Here is a 12,268-nt window from a genome sequence, read left to right on the forward strand (position 1 = left end):
TCTTGAAACCTATTGTTACAGTTTGGGTGCCAAAGCGAATTTGAATATAAAAGTGTGAGTGTTAATTAAACATTTATCTAGAACTTCTTAAATACTTCTGGAATTCTTTTCAAATACTTCGTGTGAAATTCTAGAAAAAAGTTGGAGAGGCTTGCGAAGTTTATTCTTATGAAATGAAAGTCTTCCTTTTGGCAAAATTTATGAAGTGTTGGTAGGGTAGCGTTTCGTAGTTGCCTTATTAAAAATAACGCAATGCAGCATTTGAATTGTGTTTATATACATCATTTCATGCAGCCAAAGAGCTGATCGAATTTCAGGTCGAAAACCACTATAGCTAAGCCCTTGCCTCTGCCACATCTATTATCTTGTTAGAATCTGTCTTTTCTAGAGCCAGTACATTTGCGACCGTAGCAGATCCAGAAAGGCAGCTTTCACGCAATACGAGTGTGATGAGGTGAAACATAATAAAAATTTGGAGGGTTCCTTTTAGTCAGACATTGACCGTATTTTTTGTCTTTGGTAAGCTAGAATAGTTCAAATAGCAAAATTTGCAATACGAATTGAATTGAATGGCAAACATTATTTGAAAGATATTAAAAAATATGAATATTTGTCTACCCCTACTTATTCTTTACTTCACATTTTTACCCATTTTTTGTTCTCGGTAGAAACGACGTGCCATTATAAATGCTGTGCTAAGGCCCCAGATCAGAACTCATGCACGTGCCTAGAGCTGCACGCATGTTCTTCTGTGAGACCTTCTATTTACCTGTTTGAATTCAATATTGTGAAACCTCTTGGATCAATTTTCACTATTGAAACTTTATTCTTCATAGTAGTTAGGCTAGTAAATTGCCCTCCCACACACAAAAAAAGGATCACAGAGACATTTTTCCAATGCAGGTTCATCTGAGAGGCAAAAGAAGAAGGCTTGGCTGCGGTCGTGATGCAAGGAGGCCACAAAGCACCTGTGGAGTGTCCTTGAGCTTCAGAATAAGAGCCTCATAGTAGCCCCGCGTTGGAGTACTTGTGCATCAAGAGGACAGATAGGTGCCCCTAAACAGGGCCCTGACAGTGAGAAATTGGAAGGTTGTGGCTAGTGATTATTGCCCAAAGAGGGACTGACACAAATTTTTTTGTCTTGCATTATTAACATTGTTGACAGCCTATTAGTCACAATGTGGCGAATTGCTTGCTGCAGCATGGGAGAGATGGACAATTGCTGTCTGTTTATTACAGACTAGTTTTATCTTGGCACAGCTCCGAGAACATGAGCCACATGGTGCAACAAATGCCAGCTAGCGTGCAAAATGGTACACATAAAACGGGGTTTCCTGTTGTAAGTAGCACTTACTTGCACAGCTGGTCTATCAATAGTGAAGGCAGGCGGTGACAACCGACTCAAGAAAAAAAAGCGCTGGGGCAAACAGCTCGCGCTCGGCACTTCTGGCTTAAGAGATGGCCCACTATGGTATATTGTTCTTCTTCCTCCTTACACACAGAACACTGTTGCACTTCCGTGCTGCCTGCATCGTGTGGTCATTCTTTTGATGCTGCCTATGCAGCACAATGTCGTTGTCATCAACTTAATCGTTGTCATTTTGGAGTAAAGATTTTCTTGAGGCATCCTAACGTTTCACATGTTTACATCAGGCATAGACACAGCAGTCACTGAATAGTAGCCTGCTAGCACAAGCGTGGCCAAAGAGCAACAACGACTATGATGTCAATAATGTAGCTGTACCAACACTGAGCTCGGCCACAATCGTGGCGCCTGGAAGTTGGGACTCAGCTTCAGGCCACTTTCAGTGATTTTATGATGCGAGGTGCAACATGTAGCACTGGATCAGGCACCCAAACTTCAATATTCATATAATTGGCCGTCTAAGCTACAATTGTTCATCAAATTTCGTAGATATATGCATGTTCGAGGGAATCGATGTCACAGGCTATATGAGCCACAAAATTTTGTGTCAGTACTCTTTAGGGTATTTTGCTGTATTTCAACCTACAGGTAAACAAAAGAGTAAAATATTGAGTAAGTGCTGCATGTATTTGCCCATGACTGTGCAGATGGTTTTGCAAAATTTGTGAATCAGCCAGCAGATGAGCACGCACCTAGCCGGCTGAGAAAGATAAAAACACTTCCTTGCAAAATGTTTAATCATATAACTAAATTTGACGATGCAAAAATATTTGTCTTGTTTTTCTCCAATGTCCCGACACTACACTACATGCAACACTTTGTTCCACTCATTTAGTTTACTGCACTTTCGAAGCACCATTAAATTGTTCATTGTGGCATATTCGTATTTTTTACACTTTATAAACTGGCATTGCCTTATTATCACGCTTAGGCAAACATTACTTATGATCCTTACTGCTTGCCCATAGGAATCGATGATGTTCTGCAGAAGGACTTGTTTTTGGGCTAGTTTATGCTTGCTTAAAATTATATGGTGTTTGGTTCTGTGTGACCATTCTCTCTTTTTTTTTTGCACTACGTTATGATTTTGAGCATGAACTGGGGAATTCATGGGACCCCTATCACCTATATTACCCACAAACCCTCTAACTCCTGTATGGCCCTATACCCCATATGCCCTATATGGTCCATAAGCCCTATATCCCTTATATGGGCCGTAATCTCTATGCCTCTTATATGGGCTGTAATCTCTGTATCATGTGTATTTAATAATATCATATGATACAGGTCGAATTTTCAGTATGGTTGGATCCCCTGATGACGAAGCATTGCGGATCCGGCCACTGTCTTTCGGTTCGCAAGGTCGTCTTGGCTGCGGTTTAGAAATTCGCGATGGAAAGCTTTGGCAGCAGCACTCGGATGTCAATTTATTGAACGATTTTATTGGTATTACGGGCATTTCTTAAGGTGCTATTCGACGGCTTTCGTCAGCCGTTTGACTGAGGCGTGCGTGGGACTTTAGCACATGCTCATGATAAAATTGGTCTCCGAAATGTGATTTCCTTTTCGCAGATAACCAGCAGTTATGGACAGCAGAAGTGGCAGTTCTGTGGCCCAGAGAATCGTCAGTCGATGCAATAACATCAAATACAAAGGACTCTGTTAAGATGGTCAGTGCCCGCATGTGCTTCGTTCTGCAAGTAGGGATTCGTTAACGTGCTACATTTTAAAAGGAAAACTGTGTATTTGGGCCATCTTCTTGGTTGCTTGTGTTTCTTTTTGCAAGAGTGCGCTTTCGCGTCGAGTGTGCGCTGTGGGGTATTGCATCTGCCTTAACCGTAATGGTTTATCACAAAAGTTCAAGTTTTTTTGCAATAATAATTATCGTACTTGTAGCTTTGCAGGTAAGGAACGATTTATATTCGCAAAAAGCGTTGAATAAATTGAGCTTTGCACAAGTACAGTAATGCATGCAAGAAGTTGGTGGTCGAGTTATAGATATCTTACGATCATCCCTACTGAATAGGTGTAATGGCCAGTGCGACCATACAAGCTCTTTCTTGGATACCTTTAAAATGTGTAGTTTGCAGTATTCTATTGTTCACTCGGACAGTGCGTACCGTGGGGCTGTTCCCACGCTCATCTTCTTGATTAATTGCTTCTCATTAAAATTTTCAATGACAAAAATACAAGAAGGATGTATTTGCATAGAAGAAATTCCGGTAACTTGCTTTACACAAATGTGAAACTACTTGCACGCTAATGCTCAGGCTTTTAAGTTCTCTCTCTGAGTTGTGCTACATGTCCTCACAAATGCGCTGTTTAATGAGCTCAACTCTAATTAAAAATTGCCACATTCAGGGTCTCGCAAACTTCCGGCTGTTGGCCCTCACTGCAATGTTGAAGCGTCCTGTTTAGCTACGATAGCCGAGCGGCCACAGTAGAAAGGCTTTCATCCCGGGTTCGAATCCCAGATTGCGATGGGCTTTTTCCTCAACGGGAAACCTTCGTTCCCCAGAAATATGTGTGGATTTCTTTCGTAGTGTCATACATAAATGGGTGGACGACATTTGCTAAGCCTTGCGGAGCAGTGCAAAGCTTTCCTTGTTTTTGTTTACACTTACCCTCATTATAACGAAGTTGCATATTACAGGAAAATAAGTCTGTTAAATCTAAAAATTTGTTGTGTAAAAGTATGTTTTTAACACTATAGTAAAGGCAAGATTCTTCTTCTACTTTGTTATAACCGATATCTTGTTATATCCGGTTTCGTTATATTAAGGTGTAAATGCATTTGTTTGCAGGCGGTCGTGGCCGGTGCACCACGCCTTCGCAACGATGCCCATAAAGGAGAGGCTGCCTTCGTTCACAAGTCCCTGAACACATCGAGAGGGGAGGGAAACGAAGAGGTGCGCAAGACCACGACTGGCCGACTGCTCAGGTGAATAGACGAGTGCCTTGTTCGCCGGGATCGTGCGCTCTTGTCGAAGGCCGAGAAGTATTGGCTTTACAAAACTATTTAGAGGTAACAAAGTAACCATGCGTGTATGTCTGTCCAATGTTTAGCATGTATATTATTAGATACCCTGAAAGGCCTGCTGTAGAGAAACTTCACGTCAATTAAAGGGGCACCGAAGGGAAAAACGATATTTCTCATATTACAGTAGAACCTCTTTATGAAAAAGTGGGATATAGCAAGCTAACAAATATAACGAAGCGATTGTAATTCCCCTTGAATTTCCCATAGACGCCCATGTATTTAAAACATTGTTTTAACAAAATGAAAGCTTCTTCACAATGGATATACGAACCATTCTTTGTTCACACTGAGCATTTGCTGATCATTTTAGTATGCATCAATTCAATATCTTATAGCATCTTGCGCTCCCCGAGAGTTGCCTGCCAACACGCGCATGGGTGCGAGTCTCCCTGCCTCCCCTTTCCTTGGGGACTAATCGACTCGCCCCCACAGCAACTCATGCGAGCATGTGCATCTACTGGCCTGCCGTCTCCAATAAAACTAGTTGACCCGCCCGTGCATGTGGCCTCCTTTCTTTTCTCTTCAGCTCTGCGCTGAGACAGCGGAGATTGAGGCTATTTTTCTTTTCGTTTTCTGTGGAAGAGCTACCCCACCTCTATTCGCAACTTTCAGGTACTGTGACGCCGCGGATCGATGAAGGCTGGAAGCTGTGTTGAGATGATTGAAACTTTGAACCTGCTTCGAACAATAGACGCTGCTGCTTGTTTTCTCGCGTTTGTGGTCGTTTTTCAACGTTGTGATAGGTCTTGATATTGCCGTAACCCTTCGAGTTTCTGGAGTTAAAAGGAAAGTAGACAGAAAGAGAAAAAGCCGACTGATTGCACTGCAAGCCTCGATGCTCTGGGAGTAAAATTAGGCATCCCGTTCAAATTAGTGCCCCAAAAGCCACCAGTGATTAAGAAGGTTCTATTTAGCAGGCAAATAACCAAGGCTCGTGAATGCATGGAGCACCCATTTTCTGCACGAGTACAGTAACTTTGAGGTTTGCAGTTCTCGTGCCTAGTTCGTCTGCTGAATATAATACAATTTTGCACATATTTATTTTCCCAATATGTTACCCGGCATTTATTTAGTTAATATATTATGTTAGCGCTCCCCTACTTGCTCATAAGCAAATCCAACAGCCATTGAAGCGCGAAAAATTGAGTCTTTGCCAATTGTGTACTTTCCGATATCATTTCTTGTGAGGCTATCATATGAACGACAGCCATGTTCAATGTATAGTAGCGCCGTCAATAGGTCGTGAAAGTTGCGACTCAGTTTCCGCCGCTAGACACGAGGTGGTCAACGGCAGTGGCAAATGTAAGCGTGAAAATATAGTAATTGAGCAGAAGTCGGCAATGTTGAAAGCCGTCGAGTCCGGCATGAAAAAAAGAAATGGTCGAAAGATTTTGCCGATGTTGCCAGTGAGTGTCCCGCGGATGACCCGGCCCTGACGTCAAGGGACGCTCTCTTTGGCGCATGCAATGTGCCTGGCTGCGAGACATCGGTGCTGATAATGACGCGGTGACAACCAACTAGCTGTGGCATGTGGGAATTGTGCGTACAACGACGGGGGTGCATGTCGACAGTGACGAATGTGTTGACGCCCTGAAACTTAATCTTGGCGAACCCGTACCAACGCCCGCGCAACGCAAGGAGGCATTGGCTCGCGCAAGTGCTGGATGCGACAGACCAACGCCTCCTCTAGAAAGATGCCTGCGACTTGAGCCGAAGAGCTGGTTCCCGACCCTCTCCTGTTCTCTCTTCCTCCATTGCCCCAACCAGTGTCCGCTGTGAGTGCTCCTTACGGTGGCCGCTTTAAACCTTGCTGCTTCTGAGATAAAAGGATTGTGGCAACAAAGTGGCAACAAAGTCATGCCTAAGTGATGGCGTCACTTTTGAATCCAGTGAAAGTACTTGGATGGATGGATGGATGGATTGATGGATTGATATGGCTGTACCCTTTAGATCAGGCAGTGGCAAATGCCACCTAGCTGTGATTCCTAGTGAACAAAAACTAGATTTATCTTTTTGTCCCCCTCTAAATAGTAAAGTTAAGGACTTAAACTTGCAGTGAAGAATTTAATTTTCACTTGTGGCTTGATTGAAGCCACCAATCAAATAACCTCCTTCTAGTTAATTCTACCCACTTAAAGTCTATTTTTCCGTCCCTTTCCCTAAACCCTAGTGCTTTGAAAAACTCTGCGCCATCATCCTGAACTATAGGGTGAAGCCCTTTAAAGAACATTATCAAGTGTTCAGGAGTTTCTTCCTCCTCTCCACATGCACTGAATACCGTGTCTACTCCTTCGTATTTAACCCAATAAGTTTTGGTTTGCAATGCAGTAGAATCTCGACGATACAAATCTCACGGAGTCACACAAAATATTCGTAATAGCCGATATTGAAATCGTCAGAACACATGCAAAACTACCCAAATTAACACTGAGTCGGAGGCACTCATTTTCGGCACTAGAGAGAAATTTCTTTTTTTGGAGAAAAAAAATCTCGGATGTCTTTCTGCTTCTTTTTTTTGTCAAGTCACTAAGCAGACTTCCCTTAAATCCGTAAAAACGCGTGCACGTGTCGTCACTGATTTCTTCGGCAACCATAGCACGCCTCACGACGTCGAGCGCGTGCAGAGTTTCAGCCGCCGGTGGTGGTCCTTCATCGTTGCCCTCGTCTATTTTCTCGCTATCGTCGCTGGAATCGGCAACGTTACACGTGGTCTCGTTGACAATATCTTCCACCGTGGGCGCACCACAAGTGGTAAGATTGTCATCCGCCGTACAAAGGTCATCCGAACACCCGCCATCAAGGCATTCCTAACCCTCAATGGTCTCCTCCGACTCTGAAAGGACCTCTGGCACCTCTTCGAGAATCCTTAAGAAGCCGCATTTGCCAAAGCAGCTCACAAAGGTGGTCGGTGTTACTCTATCCCAAGCCGTTGCGATAAAATGAACGGGGTTGAAAAGGCTTATTCGCCGGCCACCTTTGTCTGTTTTGTCGATTTCGGCAAGGAGGCGGCGCACAAGAACGCTCTTGAAGTGGTGCTTGACGTTTTTTATAATCCCAGCATCAGGCAGTTTCAAGTGCATCGTCTTGTTTGCTGGCAAAAAACAAAACAGCTAGACGTTTTGTAGCGTCACTTGCTTCGGGTGGGCGGCGCAATGGTCAGGAATCAGAACCACGACCTACTGTACTCCTGACCTGCCCAGATGGCGGGGTTCCTATGGGAGGGCGTGTCCCTACTCTCTTTCAATCGCTCCCCATTGATGGCGCTACCTATAACCTGTTCGTCTGCTACTCTACGACTGTTTGGGCAGCGCTGGAGTAAGAATGCCTGCATTCTGTGATGAACTGCCTACTTATATATGACTATTTCATCACTTAGACGGCTGGGAAAGCAAGCTTTTCAGTGCAGTAATTTATTTATTGCACACTGGTTCAGAAACATGGGAACCCGTAGACTCGCACAGTGTAGAACAACCTATGTGGTGTCGCCATTTAATTGCCAACGATTTCTGAATGACTCTTATTATGTTTATTTCCGAATAATTTTTCATTTGTGCATAGTAATTACACAATATCTGTGCTCTATTGGCTGAAATATGACCACAAATGCTCAAAGTGACGTCAGTAACTAGTGCCATACCACTCGTAGATTATGGCCCTAATGGCAGAAAGTAGACACTAAACATGGGTGGTGGAGACGGGCTGTCTGGGCAGTTCAGGAGTAGAGTAGGTCATGATCACAACAATCTTCGATTCTTGCAGGCCATTCCTTTTTCAAGAAGAGACAGAAATTCTTTTAACAGGGCCGCCGTCATCCACGCTTTTTGTTTGCGTAATAGACGCATGGTAAATGGCTCTCGCGCTAAAAGCTACACTAAAGGAAACTATTACGTTGTCGTTGATTGATGAAATGGCGGACCAGAAACCTCGTAGTGTTACTTTTGTGCCAAGAAAGCGCCTATTTTGAAATAAAATCGCGTTTTAGTGCTTCACATCGGGTTAGCACACTTCAAATTACCCACCTCTAGAAGCGGACCGACCGGACCGGCTCACGTCACTGTTGCCGTGCACAGCGTTGCCTGGCTGCGCTAGAAGCAGTAGACTGAAAGCAGCGGGAGCCACAGCAGCAACAACGGGCATTGATGAATTTTCCTCCATTGGCTTCGAGATTGCAGACATTTTTGTTTCAACTGAACCTTGTTAGATAGCACCAATTGTCCCGTGTAACCACGCAAAAATTGAATTTTTTAAGCACTCGCGTCTCCATACTAACGTCCCAGCGGTTCTTTTTTCATGAAAACGAACAAGCAGCACCCAGTTTTTAACAACGGTCTCGTCAGCCTTCTTAGCTTCCCTGCAGACGCTTTTGTACACGAGATCGTGTCTCGTCTTGAAACAGTGCAGCCACCCACCTGAGGCCTGGAATCCGTCGATGTGCAGAGCAAGTGTGATCTCGTCGGCTTTATCACGCAAAGCTTTGCCGTCAACGTTCACAACGGCTATAGTACCCTCCTTGAACCAGATTAAAAAAGCTTCTTTAAGCTTCACATGTTGGGCTGTCTTTGCTTGCTTCGGGTTGACACTGAATTAAAGCGCATTTTTCATTATTGTGTCCCGCTGTGCAACAATTGTGCTCAATGTCGACCTAGCGAGGCCTAGCTCCCTAGCCAACTCCCTGCGTTTTTTTGGGGGGGATCCTAATCGACCTTTCTAAAAATGTCCAGTTTCTTCTTAAGGGGGACACTGTACTTGAGACGAAATGCCAGATATTGTTTCAATGTTTATAAAGAAAATTCACAGTGTGATTGAGTTTTCGATGCTGATTTCAAAAATGTAATTATAGTTCCTCTAAACCAATTAGTTTTTGAGATATTCTAAAATTATTCACCTATTGTTTGCCGGTATAATGACACAAAAAACTTGTGATGCTAAGCTACTATTGGCACATGCGTGTGTACTAATGAACATAAGCTACACAACGGCAGGAGTGCTTTTTGAATTGATAATTTTAGCAAGGTTTGTCGCACCTTTCATTTTAGTGTTGCAGACACACCCACTTTATGCTCCAATTTCTGGCAAAAAATGTTTTTTTTGAAGATCTCAATCGAAAATTCCAACCTATCATTGTGTAAACTAAAGATACAGCTACATGCCACAACAAAAATTAGTCCTAGCTGCTCTGGAGGCAGAGATATATTTTAGACAAATTTGCAACTGCAGCAAACATTGAATCCTGTGAAATCATGCAAATACACAAGTCTATTTTGGGCAGACAGTATCACGGAAAAGCTGTTTATTTACAATGGTTTGCAAATTCAGCTTTTTCGGTTGGTACCAGGCATGTGGTCCTTCATATTTGTGTCACCTAAATGGCATTTTTTCAATGCCCGCTGCATGTTTTCCGCAGAGGCACACTTGCGAGCTGATGCGGTCGCTGTGTGCTCGTCTGCCGACTAGGCCGCTTATCAGTTCGGTGATGCCCATGTGCGACGAATGTGCGCGCGTAATCTGCGATCCGTCGTATAATAAAGCGGTTTTCCAGCTTGTCCAGATTGAGTTGTTGATGTGGCAGACTGAACTCGTGCACTCGCTCATCAATTTCAAGGCTCCAAAAGCAGCGAGGTGTTAGTTTCATTTTCGAGTGGAGGCCGCGGTGCAATATGTTCATCGTTGCGGACGCGTCGTTACAAGCACTCTACCTGTTGCCAGTAGCCTTCATTGCGCGGGTGGCGAGGATGTTCACTGTAAGCGGAGTGATTTTCTGTAGTTTGCCGACGCGCGGTAAACTCCACTCTGACGACCCGTCACGCAGTTCACGTCAGACGGGGGGAACTCGCGGCATCGGCACGTTTAGTGATAAGGCTGCGCTTCTGTTCCATCGTTGCAAAGATTGCTTCACTTCTGCTTGTTTACTTGCCGTCCTGTAACTGTTGAGGCTTCAAAACACTGCAGCTTTCAGCAATGTTGTCGACAACCGACGGGCTTGTACGTGAGTTAGGCCTACACCGGTGACTCGGCGAGGGCCGTTGAGCGCCGTGAGTTCGCTATCCTTCCTGTCCTGAGTGATAGCGTGGCTCTTTCTGAAGTTCACAGCGAACGAACGACCGCCACACCCGCTTCACAAGTTAGTGCGGCGACGAACTTCTTTACTGCGGCAGGCAGTCGACAGCACCATGACAAAATGGCGCATGTCCGTGCGCGTCACGACGAAGAAGCAGACGCCGGAAACGCCACTTGGCCAATCGGGTGCCTAGGTTTTGTCACGTGCCTGAAGTAGCCAATATAATCATGCGGTGGTGCTTCTCGATGTCGCGTTTTTCCTGAAAAACCAATGAGCAAGACGAGCCACTAGTAATTGGAAATTGAAAATGAAGAACGACCCTTTCAAATGAGACCAAGATGACCACAATAGCTCGTGTGTAAGGGCAACGGTTTGGCGTGGAAAAAGCGCGACTTTAGCGTCTATTTGTGCTTAGATTCATCTCACAGGGGTGTTGTAAATTGATTTTGTGCCAGAAATAATGACGCGAGAAGCTAGAAACATCTCAGAGGAGTGCAAAAATAGTTGCATATTATGGAAATGTGTGAACTTCAAAAAGTCGATTTTTTCGCGATTTTTGGCCTTTTAAACCCGTGTCCCCCCTTAAAGGAGAGAGCTTTCCGCTTGCGAGACATAGCGTGCTGCGACTCCGCAAAAAGGCACAACAAAGCAAATACGTGTGCTCGACTAGGCACGGCAGTGTCGACAGCTCCCGCACTACAGTAGCCACTGTGTCCGCACCAGGGCTAACACGTATCACCAAGCAAAACGGAGATCGGATTGGATTTGTGTGCCCACCGTGGCCAGTGCCATCTGGAGCTTTCAAGGGAAAGCAAAAGGCACACTGGCGCACTCCGGCGTCCGAGATCGCGCGGATATTGAAGCCTGTCGCCCGCTGCTAGCAGGCGGTGCTGACAACGTGCCAAATTGGCAGTCCGGCATGCATTAGAGCGCGTGCGTGCACGCTGCTTGCTTCTGCAGCCGTTGATGGGGTGGCGTTTATTCGTAATAAATGACTCGAGTAAAAAATCTGTAACAACTGTACTCTAGCACACTGTATATTAATGGGCCTCGGCCAGGATCACAAAAATTCGTATCACCCCGAATTTCGTATCAGCCGTGATTGTATCGAGATTCTACTGTACTCCCGTCCTGGCCTAATAGAGAACTATCCCGAGAATTATCATAGATCTGTTCTCTGGAAATTTCCTGCTTAAAAGTTTATAGATTACCAGTGCCGACTTTTTAATGATGCCTATTCTCCACATGTCAATCTCCAGTTCCTTCACCTTCTTCTTAACTGATAGTTTTTTTTTTATTTGGCCCCCTGCTATTTTCTAAGTCATCAATTTTCTGGTTTGCTGCGTCCATTTTGTATCGACATTCTTCATGTGCAAATCGCTGAAAGCGTTCCTAGTCCAACGCTCCTCCCCCATTTTTCTCAATCACTCAAATTTTATCTTCCTGCAAGCTTCCTTGCCCTCGAATGATGTCCATCCTATATTGACGCATATTGACCATATTTTGCTTATAATACCGCTGTGCAAGAGACCACAGACCTAACACCATTCAAAGCTTGTTTATGGCCGTCGCGTCACAACACCGTTAGACGCTATGCTCCTCATAGACCGGGACACCAGCGGAAATGACAGCGTTGATGACTTCGTTGAGAAAGCCGAGGAAGCCCGCCAGCTTGCACGGAACCGCATTCACACGCAGCAAGATATCGACGCTCGCCGTTACAACCAAGGCCGTAGGAACGTCT

The 12,268-nt window shown here is 44.7% G+C and overlaps 1 protein-coding gene across 1 annotated transcript in view; it reads left to right on the plus strand.

The window, feature by feature from the left end:
- The window catches only part of LOC142775435 (uncharacterized), a 37,425-nt gene that overhangs the window by 15,894 nt on the left and 9,263 nt on the right, over window positions 1-12,268 (plus strand). Inside the window, exons 2-4 of the mRNA XM_075876831.1 lie at window positions 904-1,089; window positions 2,999-3,096; window positions 4,231-4,367. Of these exons, the coding sequence (XP_075732946.1) occupies window positions 904-1,008 (105 nt within the window). The 3' untranslated portion in view covers window positions 1,009-1,089; window positions 2,999-3,096; window positions 4,231-4,367. The remainder of the gene's footprint in view (window positions 1-903; window positions 1,090-2,998; window positions 3,097-4,230; window positions 4,368-12,268) is intronic.

Source organism: Rhipicephalus microplus, chromosome X (genome assembly GCF_043290135.1).
Source record: "Rhipicephalus microplus isolate Deutch F79 chromosome X, USDA_Rmic, whole genome shotgun sequence".
In the NCBI taxonomy this organism is placed as follows: Eukaryota; Metazoa; Arthropoda; class Arachnida; order Ixodida; family Ixodidae; genus Rhipicephalus; species Rhipicephalus microplus.